A 17,811-nucleotide genomic window follows, 5' to 3' on the forward strand; every position below is an offset into this window, starting at 1 on the left:
CTATGGTAAGCGCAAAAAGGATTGGGGAAAAGGGGCAGCCCTGTCTTGTGCCTCTATCCAGACGAAACAGGGACAACATGGTTTGATTGGTTAGTATTTTCGCTCCAGGGGAGGTGTACAATAGCTTAACACAGTTGACAAAGTAGCTTCGCAATCCAAATCTCTCAAGGACCTGAAACAGATGGACCCAGGAGACAGAGTCAAACGCATTCTCGACGTCAAGGGAGGCCACCACCGCGTCTGCCGCCGGATCTATATGTGCCATAACTCCTCAGAGTCTGCGCAGATTGAGAGCAGTAGACCTCGTTGGTACAAAGCCCGCCTGGTCGGGATCCACCAGTAAGGGCATATAGGGAAGCAGTCTGGTGGCCAGGATTTTGGCGAAAATATTCGCATCTGTGTTAATAAGCGAAAGGGGTCTATATGACCCCATGTCATGAGGGGGTCTATGAGGTTTAAGCAGAACAGTTATGACTGCCTCTCGCATGGTGTCTGGTAGTATACCACATTCCATTGCTTCTTCCCAAACTGTCAGTAAAAGAGGGGCGAGTACGTCGTGATATTCTTTGTAAATTTCGGCACCAAGTCCGTCAGGATCAGGGGCCTTACCAGAGGTTAACGCTTTTATTGCCTCCGTAATTTCGTCTAGTGTTATGGGGGTATCCAATAACATGCGCGTATCAGATGTCAAGGTCAGGAGATCAATAACATGCAGGTAACTTGCTATTTCTTCTTTAGTTTTGGTGTCTCTATTAGAGTATAATGTTTTGTAGAATGCAGCAAACATGTCATTGATTTCTTGTTGACCATTTACTATGTCCCCGCTAGGCGCCTGGATGGCTGCTATAGGGGGGTGACCATGCTCGGTTTTGAGCGTCTGGGCCAGAAGTTTCCCTGCTTTATTACTTTCCCCGTATCTACGAGCTCGGATCGGGGCAGCCATATACTGTACCTCCCTTGCAGCAAGTTTATTAAAGTCTGCCAATGTTGTGTGGATATCTAGAAGGGCCTCCTTACTATGTGTACAGGTGTATTCAAACTCCAGGAGCTCGAGTTTGGCTTCTGTGGTGTCCAACTCTTGTCTAACTGCACCCCAAACCCACACCATAAATGTTTCCCATAACGTGGCGCACCGTTTCACCGACCCCTCGTTTAGTTGAAAAAAATCCTCTATGTCAGTACGCAATGATTCGCAGACATTCGGGTCTCTAAGTAGGGCAACGGGCATTCTCCAGTGTCTGGCCCTGGGGACAGCTTCATCTACACTTAGAGTAAGTGACACAGGGGAGTGATCTGAGAGGGTGTGGGGATACATTTCACAATGCTGGACCATATTCACAAGTGTGGAGCTCATTAACAAGTAATCAATTCGAGACTCTGAATCATGCACTGATGAGTAGAATGTGAAGCGCTGCTCTAGGGGGTGTAACTCTCGCCAGATGTCTACCATAGTCATTTGTTGCATTATTTGTCGTATGGCTAATGCGGCTCGGGTTAAGGGTCTGTATGACGTTGTAGACCTGTCAAGAGATGTGTCAAGGATTGTATTGAAATCTCCCCCCCAGACCACCGCATTATCTTCAGCTTCAATCAAAATAGTATGTATAGCATTATAGAATTCGGGGTCATCCATGTTGGGTCCGTACGTGTTAATCAAAACCATATTCCGCCCTGCCAACTCTCCCCATACCAACACATATCTTCCCTGTTGATCAATCTTAACGTCATGAGTGCGGAAGTCCAGTTTCGGATGTATTAGGGTGAGGACTCCTCTAGATTGGGAGGAGTATTCGGTGTAATATCTCAGAGGGCCCCACCTAGACAGGAAATTGGAGCAAACTTGCCCTAGTGCGTGCGTCTCCTGCAACAGTATAATCTGGGGGCTATGTCTGGTAACATATGCTGCGATTTTCCTAGATTTAATTAGGTTGTTTAAGCCTCGCATGTTCCATGAAAGGAGTTTAACACTTACAACTTTGTCACTCAGTACCATAGTATAATGTCAATATCAATGAGTGAAGTAGTTCGCCCGTGCCACAAAACCGTAACAGTCGTACCCGTTGCAACCTGACTCTGCATTTTAAAACATTTGCCAACTATGGCAACCATTTGTGCCCTTCCCCAACCCCCGCCCTCACCATCAACCCCAACCCGATGATGTATCCCTTCCCCCATAACCTGTGGAACGTTCCTGAGGGTCGCTAGTCGCAGTCGCCAGGCCTCCATCAGTAGAGGCTCACGATCCCTACTTTTCCAAAACAATAACAACTGGGGCTGTTATACCCAAGAGGGTCAGCCACATGACTTTGACAGGATGTTTCCATAATCTCAGTTCAGTCTGCTGAGTCCGGGATGTCTTCCTCCCATTGCGGGGGCCTATTTCGATCTCGTGGGTAATCTTCCGGAGGCATGGGGATGGACGACTCAATATACGAAATGGCATCCGCCGAGTTCTCAAAGAAATGCGACCTGCCTCCATGTTGAATCCGCAATTTCGCCAGGAAGATGAGGGCGTACGGGACACGGCGCAGTCTCAAGAGCTTTTTGGCCTGGATCTGCGCTGCATCTGGACGCTTGTCGAAAAATCAGGATATATGTGGACTTTGTTGCCTTCGTACTGCAGAGAGCCCTTTTCCCTGGACAGCCTGAGCACCGTGTCTCTGTCTCTATAATTGAGGAGACGGACAATGATCGTGCGCGGTGGTGCCCCAGGCTTGGGCGGTGGCGCAAGTGTACGATGAGCTCTCTCAACCAGAAAGTGGTCAGAGAAGGATTCCGTTCCCAGAAGGGTTTTCAACAGGGCCTCTACCTGTCTCTCCATCGGGCCTTTGCAGAAGGATTCTGGAACGCCGACAACACGGATATTGTTTCTCCTGGATCTAGATTCAAGGTCCTCGCATTTTGCTTGAGTGTTGCGCAGTTCACCCTTAAGCTGCGCTATGTCCTGGCCATGCTGTGTTATCGCATCTTCGTTAGTACTGATTCTGCTTTCGGCCTCTGTAATGCGAGAGCTTTCCTTGTCCACTCTAGCCTTGAGGGAGCTGATGTTCGAAACAATATCGTCTAACTTGACATTCACAGCTAGGAAGCCGTTCTGCACCATGGTCATGAGACGGTCTTCTCTGGCGTCATGCCCTGTCTCAGCAAGTATGTAATTTCCCATGGTTGTGGCCGCCGGCGTCCCCTGAGGTTGGGAGCTGGCAAAGGAGTCCATCGGGACATTTTTTTTCCCCCCTGCGCTTTTCTTCTCGTATCAGCCCATGAGCCGTCTTTACAGAACAAGGACCGTTGACGTGCGTCGGGCCAGACTTACACGATGGTATAGAATCGTTCGTGCAGTTGGTTCTATTACAGTACACGATGAGTGCTGGTATATCGACTCTCAAAACCCAAAGGAGTCGTTTTGCCGGTATAATATAGCGCAAAGTCTACGGATGTATTGTGCTCTCCCACGTTAATCAGCGTCTCCGATTGATGGGTAGAAGGGTATACACTCCGATGCAGCTGGGTCCGTGCACTGTCAAGCCCCTCACCTGCTTTCGTAGCGCCAGTCGGAACCCGGTTGGCGGCAGCCCCACAGAGCTAGCTGGGGCCCTGCGTGGGAGACCGCGCATCGACCCAGCCGTTGTTCGGGTGGTGGGCAGTAGGAGCAGCCAATCTTCGTCTTGCACGGGCCTCGGCAATAACACACACAGTCTGCCCGTAGGCCCGCGTATCACGGAAGCGCCGCCGGGATCAACGCCCCTCCCCCACACGGCCCTCAGGCGTCCGCAGAGCCTCAGTCTGGCGTGTGACTCTTCCCGATCTCAGGGGCGGCTTGCAGTCAGCCGAGCGGGCCGCCCCGCGTAACGAAGCTCAGAACTCGGCCGCACCTCCACGGTTTCACACAGGATTTGCACACAACGTGCAGCAGGAATGCTGGCAACATCAGATATAGTCGCTTCCTATCTTCGCGGCCCCAAACAGGATTAATTTATGATGAGGATGTCCTCGGGATCGGAGCACTCCAATCAGGCGGCCATTTTAGTTGCGCACAACAGCGCCCCCCCCACATATGATATTTTTAACCAAGAGTCATATAACGGGGATGAACAACATGATTGACTAGCACAATATATGCTAAATATAACTCAAGATGCTCTATAATAACCATTCATGCACGTCTGGCATGATTGAATATCATTTACGCCAGCCTATTTCAAAAAGGCTCAAGATCTAGCATCGGCTGTTAAGCACAATGTAGATCATATATTGAATATGGGCAACTTGTATGACATGTTAATGTTAAAGGACCTTTGTACCACACTATCACCACCGGAGTGGTCAACTGGCGCTCTGGCGGCTCTGAAAGAGGCAGGGAGGGTGAGTTAGTGGGGGGAGGGTGGAAAGAGTGCAGTGATGTGCTGTTGGCGGCCTCAGCCCGGTGGGTTTGCGGCTGGTAGTCGTCGTACTGTTGTGCGAGTCTGTGTGTTTTATGTATTGTTGTTGCAGTGAGTGAAGTTTGTGCGGTTTGTTGTGCTGTAGGTTTGTGGTTGTGTTTGGTTTGGAGTTTGAGAGGTGTTTGCAGAGGAGGAAATTGTTAGTGGAATTGGTTAGTTGGCATCTCTATCCTGAATTGAAGAGTTGGGCTTGCGTAGTCTCTCATAGATGGGGTGCGTGTGCACACTGTGCCTCTGGTTAGGTCTAGGCCCATTCTGTATTTGCAGCCCATTTCACATATCGCTGCCACCTCTACCAGCCTCCCCAACAACCAAACATGTTCCTCACTCCCAGTTATATGGGCAGTGCACCTGCCAGTGTCCACACCTCAGTTATTCTCGACAGTTCCGCAACCCAGCGGTATCTAGTAATAGTTAGGGGCGGTTGAAGATGTTGGTTTAGGGTTGGCTGCGGATGTTGACTCCGTCTCCCTTGGTGTCGCCTGTGTTCCCCTCTGCCCTGCGTCCCCGTCCAGGTGCCGTTGGTGCGTCTCAGTTGGTTCTGGGAGGTTGTTGGTGTCCTTTGCGGTTTAGTCATTCATTTTCCTTTCTGCTGTTTCGGTTTTAGTCTGTGGTATTGAAAGGCCAGGTTTTTAGTAATATACTGAATTTTAGGTGATCTTTGGTGTTTCTTATTTCTTTTGGGATGTTCCAGGTTTTTGCGGCTAAGTGGTAGAAGGCGGTGCCTCCGAATTGTTTTCTTGATGTATGGTTTTAGTTCCAGGCGGATTTCGTTGCTTGACCGGAGGGGTCTCGTTGTTTTGTAGATATTTGTATTTTTTAGGAATTCAGCTTCTGTTTCTCCTGGGTTGATTTTTTGCGTTGTTGGCATTCATCCAGTTGAAGACTTCTTTTAGACAGCTGGTTACGTTTGAATGACCAGCTTGGCTGTCTTTGATTTTGTAGATGATTTGATTTGAGTATCATCTGCGTAGTTGTAGCATCTAATGTTGTGTTTCTTAAAGATTCTGATAACTGGGGTTTGGTAGATGTTTAAATACAGTGGTGATAGTGAGGATCCTTGTGGTACTCCACAGTCATTAACTCCTGGGGTGGATTTGAAGGGTTTAATCCATATGGGTTCTATTCTGTTTGCTAGGAATGATTTAGTCCAGCGTAGTGCTGTCTGTTATGCCTATGTCTTCTAATCTTTTGGTTAGGGTGTCATGGCTAACTGTGTCAGAGGCTGCGGAGAGGTCGAGCAGAATAAGGGCTGAGGTTGTGTTGGAGTCTGCGTTAGTTTTTAGGTCATCACAGATGGATAGTAGTGCTGTTTCTGTTCCTCTTGTGGGTCTGAAGCCGACTTGAGCTTGGTCTAGCAGGTGGTATTTTTCAACATATTCTTGGGTTAGTCTGTATACATAGGTTTCGAGGAGTTTTGCCGGGTAGGGGATGTTTGAGATCAGTCTGTAGTTGGAGAGGTCATCTACGTCGCCGCTTGTGTTTTTTAGAAGTGGTTTGATGTAAGCTGATTGAAGATCCTCGGCACGGTTCCTGTTCTTAGTGATAGATTTAGTAGGTTTCTGTAATATTCCGATGGCGTTCCTTGTGAAAGGATTGATTTGTAGATGCCCGGGGGACAGGGATCCATGGCTGAACCAGCTTTCTTGCAGTGTTTTACCAGCATTGCGAATGCCTCTGCTGATATTTCAGGAAAGGTTTTGAGTTTATGCTGAGGTTCTGAGTTAGGTTCGGTTGGTTGTGTGTTGCCGTTGGTTGGTCCCTGTTGAATAGTTTGTCGGATGTCATTGAGTTTTTTTATTTTTTTTATTTTATGTGGTCTGCCAGGTCGTTGCAGAGTTTCTCCAAGGGGGTTGGGGTGTTGTCACATCGTGGTATTTTTCTCATTTCTTTGATGATAAACATTTCTTTTTGTGTGTTGGTGGCATTTGTGATTCTGTCATCATAATGCCTTCTCTTTGCCTTTTTGAATTTCCTTCTTGTATGTGCGGATTTGTTTCTGGAACAGTGTTTTTTTGTCAGGGTTGTATTCTTTCCTCCATTCCAGTTCCATCTTTTTGTTTTCCTTTTTCATGGTGCTTAATAGTGGGGTGAACCATTTTGCCATTGCTCTTTCTTGTTGGCGTGAATGGTTTTTCTGGGGCTACCTTGTCAATTGTATCTGTAATCCATTTGTGTAGTATCTCCATTTTCCCATCTAGGTCAGCTAGCTCTAGTTCTGTAGTTGAGGGTTTGGTTAACTCCAGTTGTTCGAATATGTTGCTTTTTTTGACGTCTTTCCAGTTTCCTTTTGTGGTGGTTGTGATTTTAGGAGGTTGGATGCAGACTTGAATAAGCAGAGTGATCACGAATGGGATGATGAGATGGTCGCTCCAAAGTATTTGTATCGGCGGTGCCGTGGTGATGAGTTTTTCCTCTGAGAAAATTGCGTCCCTGGTGTGTCCTGCCGAGTGTGTTGCCCCTTTTACTAGTCGTCGAAGTTTCATGGTGGTGAGTTGTTCAATCAGTGAGTTTTGGGAGTTGCCGTGACTGTCTTCGAACCAGATGTTGAAGTCCCCCAGGATGGTGATGGCTTCTATGAAGTTGTCGACGAAGGATGTCGTGAGTGGTTTTCATGCTATCGGCCTTCGGGACAACAATGTGATTTGTTTTCCATCCTGTTCCAAAATGGCCACCATTATTTACAGCCAGCTGCGTAGTCTAGTGGTTTTGTCACGTTTAATTTTTACGCTCCTACTTAGACCATGACGTGGTATATTGATGAGGGAACTACCGGCGTAATACCTATACGAGGATAAGGATGCAAGACGAGTGATCTACGCAGACTAGTACGTAAGTTTCCCCAAGTGCATGTCTGTTTTGGTCGGGTACCATTCTATTAGAGACAAATATGTTAGTATCACATATACGTTGCTGTATAAGCGTCGGGATTAAAGGCATGGTCTAGTAAAAAATTTTATTTAAAAAAATAGATAGGCAACATAAAAAAAAATACTAGCATTCTCTTTTTTAAAACTTCCTATGTAAAATTTTGAGCTATTCAAGCTCAAAATTCGCAAAAGCAAGCACATGGGCGCATCCATTTTGTGAAATGGATGACTTCCTGTGCTGGCTTTTGCTTTTGCGGCACTAATGAAGGAAAAGCCAGCCAACTGTAGTAAACAAAAGCTACCGCTGGGTGGCTTTCCCTTCATTAGTGCTGTACGCGGGGGACGGGGACCGGAGACCAGAGCAGGAAAGCTGCAGCTGAATCTCGGTAAGTGCTATTTTTTTTTTTAAATAAGCACTAGCTGCGGTTTTTTTTCTAAGTTTTCCGGGCTGGAGGAGCCCGGAAAACTTGGAAATAAAACCGCAGCTTTAAAAACATTGTATTTATGTTTGCGGTCGCTTCAAAAATACAACGTTATTGTGTTGGAAAACGCTGCGGTTTTTCTTTCCAAGTTTCTCAGGCTCCTCCGGCTCGGAGGAGCCTGAGAAAACTCGGAAAGAAAAACCGCAGCGTTTTCCAACACAGCCGTGTTGTGTTTCTGCCTGCTGTGGCTATCACTTTGGGTCTCCGGTGCTCCCGGAGACCCAAAGTGAAAGCCACAGCAGGCAGAAACACAACGCGGTTGTGTTTACATGCCACGTAGTGTTTCTGCCTACAGCTGATTTCCCATTTGGGGCTCTCGGGCTCCCCTTGGGGAGCCCGAGAGCCCCAAATGGGAAATGCTAAATGCTGCGTTGTGTCTGCCTAAATCTGCTTTCCCATTTGGGGCTCTCGGGCTCCCTGTGGGGAGCCCGAGAGACCCAAATGGGAAAGCAGATTCAGGCAGAAACAACGCAGTTGTTTTCCGCAATGCCGCGTTTTTTCTGCCTGAATCTGCTTTCCCATTTGGGGCTCTCGGGGAGCCCGAGAGCCCCAAATGGGAAAGCAGATTCAGGCAGAAACAACGTGGTTGTTTTCCGCAATGCCGCGTTGTTTCTGCCTGAATCTGCTTTCCCATTTGGGGCTCTCGGGCTCTCCGTGGGAGCCCGAGAGCCCCAAATGGGAAAGCAGATTCAGGCAGAAACAATGCGGTTGTGTTGGAAAACACTGCGGTTTTTCTTTCCGAGTTTCTCAAGCTCCTCCGAGCCGGAGTAGCCTGAGAACCTTGGAAAGAAAAACCGCAGCGTTTTCCAACACAATAACGTTGTATTTATGTTTGCGGTCGCTTCAAAAGCGACCGCAAACATAAATACAACGTTTTTAAAGCTGCAGTTTTATTTCTAAGTTTTCCGGGCTCCTCCAGCCCGGAAAACTTAGAAAAAAAAACGCAGCTAGTGCTTATTTTTTTTTTTTCAATAAATAGCACTTACCGAGATTCAGCTCCAGCTTTCCTGCTCTGGTCTCCGGTCCCCGTCCTCCGCGTACAGCACTAATGAAGGGAAAGCCACCCAGCGGTAGCTTTTGTTTACTACAGCTGGCTGGCTTTTCCTTCATTAGTGCCGCAAAAGCCAGCACAGGAGGGCATCCATTTCACAAAATGGATGCGCCCATGTGCTTGCTTTTGCGAATTTTGAGCTTGAATAGCTCAAAATTTTACATAGGCAGTTTTAAAAAAGAGAATGCTAGTATTTTTTTTTTTTTTTATGTTGCCTATCTATTTTTTAAATAAAATGTTTTACTAGACCATGCCTTTAAGAAAGACCGTTGCCTTCTTGTTTCTGTTGACAGCCTGTTTGCCGGTCCGGCAGTACTGATTCACACAGACGACCGTCCGGACTGAAGCAATCATTTGTCCGATAACGTTTGAGCCACTTTGCATCTCGCACTTCCATGCACTGTGAATAGACTAGTGTATAACACGCGCAATAGTGAGTACACCCAGCTTTTTCAAATGTGCATAATGTTTAAAATCATGAACGCATGTGTACTTCTGGTTTTTAGAATATTGTTGATGGTTAACCCTATATGTTTTCTGACTAGTAGCTGTACTACAGTCTTTCGATACTCTGGGTGCTCAAATCTGGAATACTGTATTCTATTACCGATTGCGTGCAGCACTGATGCTCTAAAGCGAACAATAGGCATATCATGACGATCCAAAGCGAATGCTTTACCATCTACTCCATAGTTTCCCTGCAGATGTAACCTAGTTCCCAAGTAAGTTTAAATAGAAGTATATATTCCATCTTGATGCACCTGTTAGGTGACTGGTGGTGAATAACTTACAGGTTGAGAGTTGTTTCCTTGCAAACAATATTGGTGAATATGAGTGACCTATGATCACTAATTCTTGGTCTGTATCATTATGCCTCTGTAAGTAGGAAGCTGTATTGGTTGATCGAGATCCCCAGTTGTATCACCATTGAAAGTGATTACAATAGGTAAGTGAGAAGAGTGCTGTGTTTGGTGATTAAGACACTTATGCGTATAGCACTCGAATTCTGTCGATCAATTATTTGACCAATAGCAACCAGTAATAAGTTGCAGTAAAAGTATCACGATTTAAGAAAGAGCAAGATAGACCATTCATAAAGACCAGTAATGGTAACGTAACAGAAACCCCCTGAAGAATTTGCCACAATTGTACTAACTAAGTTCTTACATAGTGCAATACTAACCCAAAGGTCTCAGGGAGCTCACAAGACGAGAACAAACAAAAAACAAGAAGGGGATAATAACTTGTGCAAGAAGCTTTGTGTACTGAATCCAGTAGTCGTTCCAGAGTGTCAGAGGTTGTGTTCATTGTTCAGTTAGGCATCACAAAGAAATGTTTTGAGCCGTTTCCTAAACTGCTGAAGAGTAGCACATTGTTTAAATAGAAGTATATACTAATGACTGTATGGGAATGAAACATGTTGGGTTATTTTGAGTCATATTTATTATGCTCTATGAATTTGTGCAATCTTTTTTGTGATTTTTGAGTATGTGTTACATTTTAATGAATCGTATACTGTTTTGGTTAATTTTGAGGGTTGTGAATTGCATTGTTTTTTGTGTTTTTGTTAGGTGGATTGTGTTTAAGTATCACAAGTACAATCATTCAATTGCAAACTCTGATTAATGTTTGTCATGTGGTTTCCTAATATTTGACTTCTTAAAACATGAGTTTTTGAAATAAATGTTCGATATTTTTTATATTAAAGAGGGTAATTCCTTTCCCCTTTAGATTTGCTCTACTCATGATTCTCTGTAGTTCGAACTAATCTTAGCATCCAGTCTTTGTGTGAAGTCTTTTTGAAGTCATAACCAGGGTTGACCCGTTTGCTCCTTTCCCTGGAGTTCCCCATTTCTGTACTGGTAAAAGGCAATAGAAACCAAGAGGCCACAGGGGCCATCCTGCCTTTCTTCTGGAATCCTATTGATTCCTATGGCCGGGCCTTGGTGTCCCAGAAATGGTGGACACTGGGCACCACTACCAAGTCATCATGTAGCTGCCACCAGCCCATACCCTGTTCTGTGGGCAACACACGGGAGCCCAAAAACACATATAAGGGGTACAAGGTGTACCCCCACTCATGGGTGCCATATGGGTATCCCATGGATGTTGTTCACCAAAAGGAAAACATGAAGAGCTGCACTGCCAGTGGTCCAGGCTGGATCACGGTGGAAGAAAGCATAAAGGAGACACATACAGAGAAGGGGCAGGACAAGGACTAGGAGGCCCTGTCCCTCCAAAAGCATTTCCAGCATCACAAGACCATGCTCATGAAGGCATGTACTGCTTGGTAACTATTTTGAGCAAGATGGGAATACTGGGCTGCACAAAGACCCAGCACCCGTTTACCATAGATGCTCATGCAAAGAGGTCATAAACATTCATGTAAACATGCCAGTTCTAACTAATGTAAGGAAGACCCATTAGCGTGAAGGCCATTGGCCCATTTCTAGCTATGAACCTTCTGAGCAGCATTCATTCCTTACCCTTTACCTTAACTGATAGTTCCACACTTAAGGACAGCGCTGAAGTTCTGTGCATACCAAACCCTGTAGCCAAGCAAGTTCCCCAGTTGCAGAATGTACAACTACCACATGTTTAAACAACCACCCACCTCAAGCCTACATATGTATCTGCATAACAAAGAGATATGTTCTCATACATTGTATCACATGTTATGCGTGCAGCGTCCAGCCCCTTCGACATATTTTTAAACTTGTCCGTTTCTAAATAGTTATTCATGGGGACCTTTCCCCAATTTGTGCATGTCTCTTTGAATGATCCTCTTTCCAATGACTTACATTTCTGACTGTTTCATTGCTGTTAGTGGTTTGGGTGAAATGAGTTCTGCAATGTCTTCTGCTGTGGTATCTCGATAAGCTGCCATGATGAATAGCATTTTGGAGATGAGCGGAATTTTAGAGGCAAAGAGCACACACTTTAAAAACAAAATCTAACAAATCCGATGGATAAATATTGGGTAAAGGTCACCATGACAAATTATTTAGATACTGACAGAGTTCTGTGAGGTCTTAAAAGTGCTTATGTCCTAGTTTTGAGAACGACAATGACCGGGATCTACCCAGTATACCGAAGGAGAACCTTAACAATGTCTCTATCAATACGATTTAACATTATCAGACATTCCGACAAAGCACTGGAAACTATTAAAGCTGCAATTCTACCCCTTAAAAAGGAGATGGAAGAGGTGGGTCTTGAGGAAATTCACAAGAACATTTTTACAATATTAGACAAGGAACTTGAGCAATACGAAAATGATAAATTTAAAATGGCCAAGACTTTTTCTGAGGTGAAAGAGATTATAGGGACGGAGAAGTGTACACGTTTCCAACAAACATATGACGAGTCAGTAGGAATCCTCAAGTTCCTTTACACAGAGGTACAAATGTAAGTTGCAAGCTGCTAGCCAGGCATACAGTCGCCTGCTGCCTCAATTCTTCACGTGTGATGGCACACCGTCTTACTTGCCAAGAGTCCATTATCACTTGCCAATGGGAAAGCCAACATTAGCCATTAACACAAATGCTCCAACTGTTGGTTTCCTGAACCTGGGAACTCTGGGTCAGTGTCCTTCTTTTGATCTATTGTAGGTCTGTGTCCTGTAGTGGACATATGGGTACTGTGTTGTTAGAGCCTATAAAGTCATGTGGGTTGAAGTAAGTTCAACTTTAATGTCAGTGACTTGTGCGCTGTTTTCTGAACTCAAGGGTGTATAAATATTTAAGGGTATTTTTCTTGACTTCATTTTTGCTGCTCCTGTGCAAATCTACTTTAGGTTTGCAAGATACCGGTCTGCATCTGCCTTATTCTTCTTGTAATTTGTTTGTGAACTGTGTGATCCTGTGGGGGAAAAATCCAATGCCCTCTCGAATAGCCCAAGGTATCTCTGTTCACAGTAGCCTAAGGTTTTGTTCGGGACTAGCCGTCCATATCCAGACCTCAAATTAGGAGCTCAGTTTTGAAGTCCTAGTAGCAAGGAGGAGAACAGCCATCGTGTTCACTTGTGCATGGATTGGATCCCACGGCGTGCTCGCCACATTGAATGAGGTTCTTTGTATAAGCAAGAGCAGGAACGGCAGACTTACCATGCACTTAGTGCAGCCTACATCCCATCAGCAACCGTGCATGGACAGGACACACATATGCAACCCCCCCCCACACACACACTTTTCTTGCCACCTCCCTTTTTAGGTCAGGCCAGTATCTCTCCTTTAACTGTTGACTCAGATCTTGAGACAAATTCAGCCATGAAAGACAAGAGTAGCGAAGAGTTCCATTTTGTGTCTCACTGCTGCCTGCTCTGCAGTAACAGTTGTATTCTCTTCTCAGTGGTGGAAGAATGCAAGAGTCGCCTCCTCAAGGCGGGATTCCTGGAGCTCAAGGAGACGGACCATTGGGATATCAAACCAGAGCGGAAGGTAAGTGTATATGTGTAAAGATCTGTGCATGAGTGTGGCTTGAAGGGGTGGGGGGTGGCGGGGAAGGGTATAGTCTTCATCTTCATTGGCTGTTTGTCATTGTCCTCTGTTGGATCAGGATGTTCAGTCCTGTCTCTTTTGCTTACACCCGACATGTCCTAATGTCCTCTGCTTACCTACTAGTAGCTTTTCCTTCCATTCTTCCTTGCTTATGCTCTATGCTTGCTCCCAGATATTGCTACCATCCACTGCTTACTTACTGCTCTGTGCTTTCGTGACCCTGCTTGTCATATCCTTTGCTCACTTTCTTTCCCTAATTGTATCCCTGTTCGTTCCCTTGCTCTGCTTGTGCATAGCCGGTCAAGTGGCACAGCGAGTAGAGCGCCCGCTTTGACACCCGTGCAGAGCCTGTTAACGCAGGTTCGAATCCCGGCGGGGCCAAACTCAGCCTTTCATCCTTCCGAGGTCGATAAATGAGCACCACACACCGTGGGTAATAATAAGCAGCGCTCAGATACCTGAGGGTTTGTAGCGCTATATAAAAGCCTAATTATTATTATACCAGGTCCCTCACCTTGCTTAAGCCTTCTGCTTGTTCTTCTCCATACTTGCATGCTCTGCTGAATATCTGTGTGTGCATATTTTTTTCCCACTTTCTGTTATCGTATCCTCGTCTTGTGCTAGCACCCTGCTCATGTTCTTTGCTTGCACAGAGACCATGTTACTATACTCTGCTAACTTCCTGGCTCTACACATATCCTTTGCAAGTTCCGTTACCCTGCTGGCCGTATCCATAGCTCGCTTTCTGTATGTACGCGTATCCTTCCTCTTTCCCTCTTCTTGCTTTTACGCCCTGCTTTCACCTTCTACCAATTCCTTCTCCCTACTTGCACTCTCAGCTCAACAGCTCTCCATTTGCACCCTTTTCTTTTCCCACATCGGCTGGCCCCTGCGTTCTGTTTTGTCATGTTCCTTGCCTGCATTCTCCCCTCTGGCCTCCCGACCTCTAGTCTTACCCTCTGCCTTTTTCCTTGCCATGCTTGTATCTTTTGTTCCATCCCTTCTACTTGCTGCTTCTGTCTTCTGCTTGTTGTGTAGCCCTGCTCACATTTGTGGTCTCCCTGTGATGGGTGTGCCCCCACAAATAACCACTACTGACGCCCTAATGAAGTACCAAGGACACTTATTCCATATCACAGATGGTTTGCTCAAGAGATTCTCAGACAGTCATGCGGAAAAGTTGGCGCTACGCCGTCGTCTCTTTCTGGACTACCCTGGTCTTTATCCCACCTTCCTTACCTGGTTGTCCATAACAGGTGACCCCTACTGTCTAGTATTCTTCCTTAGGCTGTTAGTGTTGCCCCTAACACAGTGGCTAGCTACCCCCATAGGGGTCTTCGCGATGTCCCTGAACTAGCCCCGCTTAGTACTCTATGGGAGAGATGGGATGGTGCCTCCTTCCACCCAGTTCCACCTGCTCTTCTTGGACACATGGTCTCACCTGACCCTCCTCTGCATGGGGCCCCAAGATGTCCTCTTCCTGCCAGCTGCTGTCCCGCGACTCCCACTCCACCTTCCAACCTACACCCTTTGATCTTACTTCATTTCTGGCTTCACAATTCCTACACTCACTACTGTCACTACCGCCTTGTAACTCCGATGGTAGCCTCTCCTCCCACTGACCTCGTGGGTTGGCTCCTTGCCTCTACTATTCCTCCGGTACTACTACCACCTCTCAGGAAAACAGTGATAGTAGTGGGATAAGGAGTGGTGGTGAAAACTATCACCTGACTGCTGCTCCCACACTACTGCTTCTCTATTACCCCTACTACTCTTCTACCTCTAGTCTGACTTCACGTGAGCTACTTCTACTACTTACTACCACGACTACTCTCCTTCCTACTGTTACTCTATTGCTATCACCAATAACTTAGAAATTGCCAACGCTTCCTCTGTACTTCCACTACTACTATCCCTCCTACTCTACTCCCAGTAAACTCCCTCCTTACTCTCACGCACAATCGCTCCACAGATACCCTCTCTCCATTACAGAGGAGCCGAGTGGGACAGGATTGTGGAGGTTACCACCCCTTTGTTGCACTCTCCTACTCTAGCCTCTCGGGCATTGTCCTCCACCTCCTGTCCTCACCGAGCTAACCCACACTGGACACTTCCCAAACTCCTCCTTAAATACCCCAACCCACACCAGGATTGCTCAACTACCAATCACTTACCTTCCTTCTAAATGGCGGGAAGCGGATGGGCCTAGAAGGGCTTCATATGGAGGTGTAAACCTTGCCCACCGCTCCTCCATACAACGTTACCACGTTGCTAATGTAGAGGCAAGACCGATTTCTAAGGGACTGGTGTCTCTCTGCTTTGGACCTTCGTGGAGGTCCCTTTTGGTATTGAAACCAAGCCCCAGGCGGTTTGGTGATGTTGGGTGAGGGGCAGTGAGGAGTAAGTTCCTGGCCTGAATGTGCTGACTGGGCAGAATTCCATGTCTTTCCTCTCTTGCAGTATTTTGTAACCAGAAACTATTCCACGATCATTGCTTTTGCTGTTGGAGGCCAGTACCGCCCCGGGAATGGGTTCAGCCTGATCGGCGCGCACACGGACAGCCCCTGTCTTAGGGTGAGTAGTAACCGCCTATACACACATCACACACCTGCTCACTCCTTGTGCATAAGAACTGGCAGTCTGCAAATCACACCTTCCAAAGGGTGTACCTGGACCACAGAAGGTATATGGGCATTATTGCATGCCTGCTCTGAATTCTGATCTGATGGGTTTATGCTCGTGCTTTGCTGTGCCTACGCGCTTATTGGCCACATGTGTACTCCATGTGCTCAAAGGCCATTAGCCATGGTGGTGGACATTGTTAATCCCGCCCTTACAAATGAGCAGCTAGAATCGGAGTGATGTGCTTGCTCTGATGGGCCTGAAACACTGGAGATTGATCACTAGTGCGCCCATGTGGTTCGGCTCCCCTGCCCTTGCCATCCATGCAGTGAAAGGCAGTGGATCTGGGACCGCGTTTTCCGGCCTTTCCTTGTACAGATATAATAGTGAGTGCAGTCCTCTGTGCCATGTCCACAAGCACACAGCAGGGATCAGAAATGGTGGCTGCCATAGCAAGCATGGCTCCTGTCTTTGCCCACTGGTGAAGGGTGCAGAAGTCACACCCATCCACAGTGCAGGAACCAGTGCCACACATGTATTTTGAAGTAGCACTATTTAACTCGCTATGTTTGGGAGTAATTGCATCCCCCCCAAAGCGCATATTATTTAGGCGCATACAAATATATTTTAACACAAACTGATGTATATATATATTTTTTGTTAAATCCATACTTCTTTCAATCTAAAAGTCAACAATCACTGCATTTCTGGTCAGGCGGTAGTGATAATGGGATCCCTTCTGTGGCACTGCTCTGCTTGTAACAATGATCCGAATATATCCTCAGAATTCTATGGATGGAATCGGGAGGTGGAGAGGGCAGACTCGTGTGTCTTTTTGCTATTTTTTTGTTATAAATATTTGTACTTTTTTTTAATGTTTATTTGTTTTTGTGGGGAGTGTTTGCTTGTTTTTAGGGGGTAAGAGCAACAGTAAACTGGTGATCTGTAAGGCTGGCGGGACTCTGATTTAGAGTTTCCGACCCATGCAGGAAACCTCTCCACCCTTATTAGAATGTGCCAGGAGCAGGCATCCTCTCCACCCTGTGCAGTTTATTACGCGGTCGCACTCCACTCGGGGAGTTCCTTTCTCCCAATCGAGGTGGCGCACAACAAAGCACTATTAGTTTGTTAAGGTTCTCTTTGGTAAGGCCTCCAACCCGTCTCACACCCAACCCCAATAAATAACAAGTGCCACAATGGACTAGGAACCAGGGCGGTGTGTAGTAAGAATATATATTTATTTTATTTAAACTAAATTTGACAAACGGACTAACATCAGCCACCAATACTGTGGCAACACAAGAACAAATATTACTTACGTAATGGCACCAACACAGACATAATACTGAGATATGCAGTCACAATTTCTCACAGCTTTCTTTTCAAATCACCCACCAATACAGGAAAATAACAATTCAAAAGACACAGTGGGCCTCATTAGGACCCAGGCGGTAAGGGGTTTACGGCGGCGTAAACAGCGCCGACCCTTACCGCCTGATTCCGAGGTCCCTTAGCGCCATGGAGGATTTAACACCTGCTTTTAGCAGGTGTTAAAATCCATGGCGCTAAGGGACCTTGTTGTTAATTACGCCACCGTAATTTACGGTGGCGTAATTAACGCCTTCCCCACTCCCATTATGCCCTATGGGGCAAAAATGGGAATGGGGAAGGGTAAATGGGTTAATGGGGACTTACCGCCCCGCCAACCTCGGAATGGGGCGGTAAGTCCGCAAACCACCATGGCGTAAACGTAGTTTACGCCATGGTGGTAAAGGTACGACCCAGGCGGTAACTTACCGCCTGGGTCGTAATGAGGCCCAGTGATTTCTAATTTGGTTACAATACTTT

At 46.4% G+C, this 17,811-nt stretch overlaps 1 protein-coding gene across 3 annotated transcripts in view; it reads left to right on the forward strand.

Moving 5' to 3' along the window:
• Positions 1-17,811, forward strand: part of DNPEP (aspartyl aminopeptidase) — a 297,181-nt gene that overhangs the window by 85,130 nt on the left and 194,240 nt on the right. For all 3 annotated transcript variants that reach the window (XM_069616885.1, XM_069616887.1, XM_069616886.1), the window contains exons 3-4: positions 13,193-13,281; positions 15,802-15,915. In XM_069616885.1, coding sequence (XP_069472986.1) covers positions 13,193-13,281; positions 15,802-15,915 — 203 coding nt within the window. The remainder of the gene's footprint in view (positions 1-13,192; positions 13,282-15,801; positions 15,916-17,811) is intronic.

This window comes from Ambystoma mexicanum, chromosome 9, assembly GCF_040938575.1.
Source record: "Ambystoma mexicanum isolate Mex_15411 chromosome 9, UKY_AmexF1_1, whole genome shotgun sequence".
Taxonomy (NCBI): Eukaryota; Metazoa; Chordata; class Amphibia; order Caudata; family Ambystomatidae; genus Ambystoma; species Ambystoma mexicanum.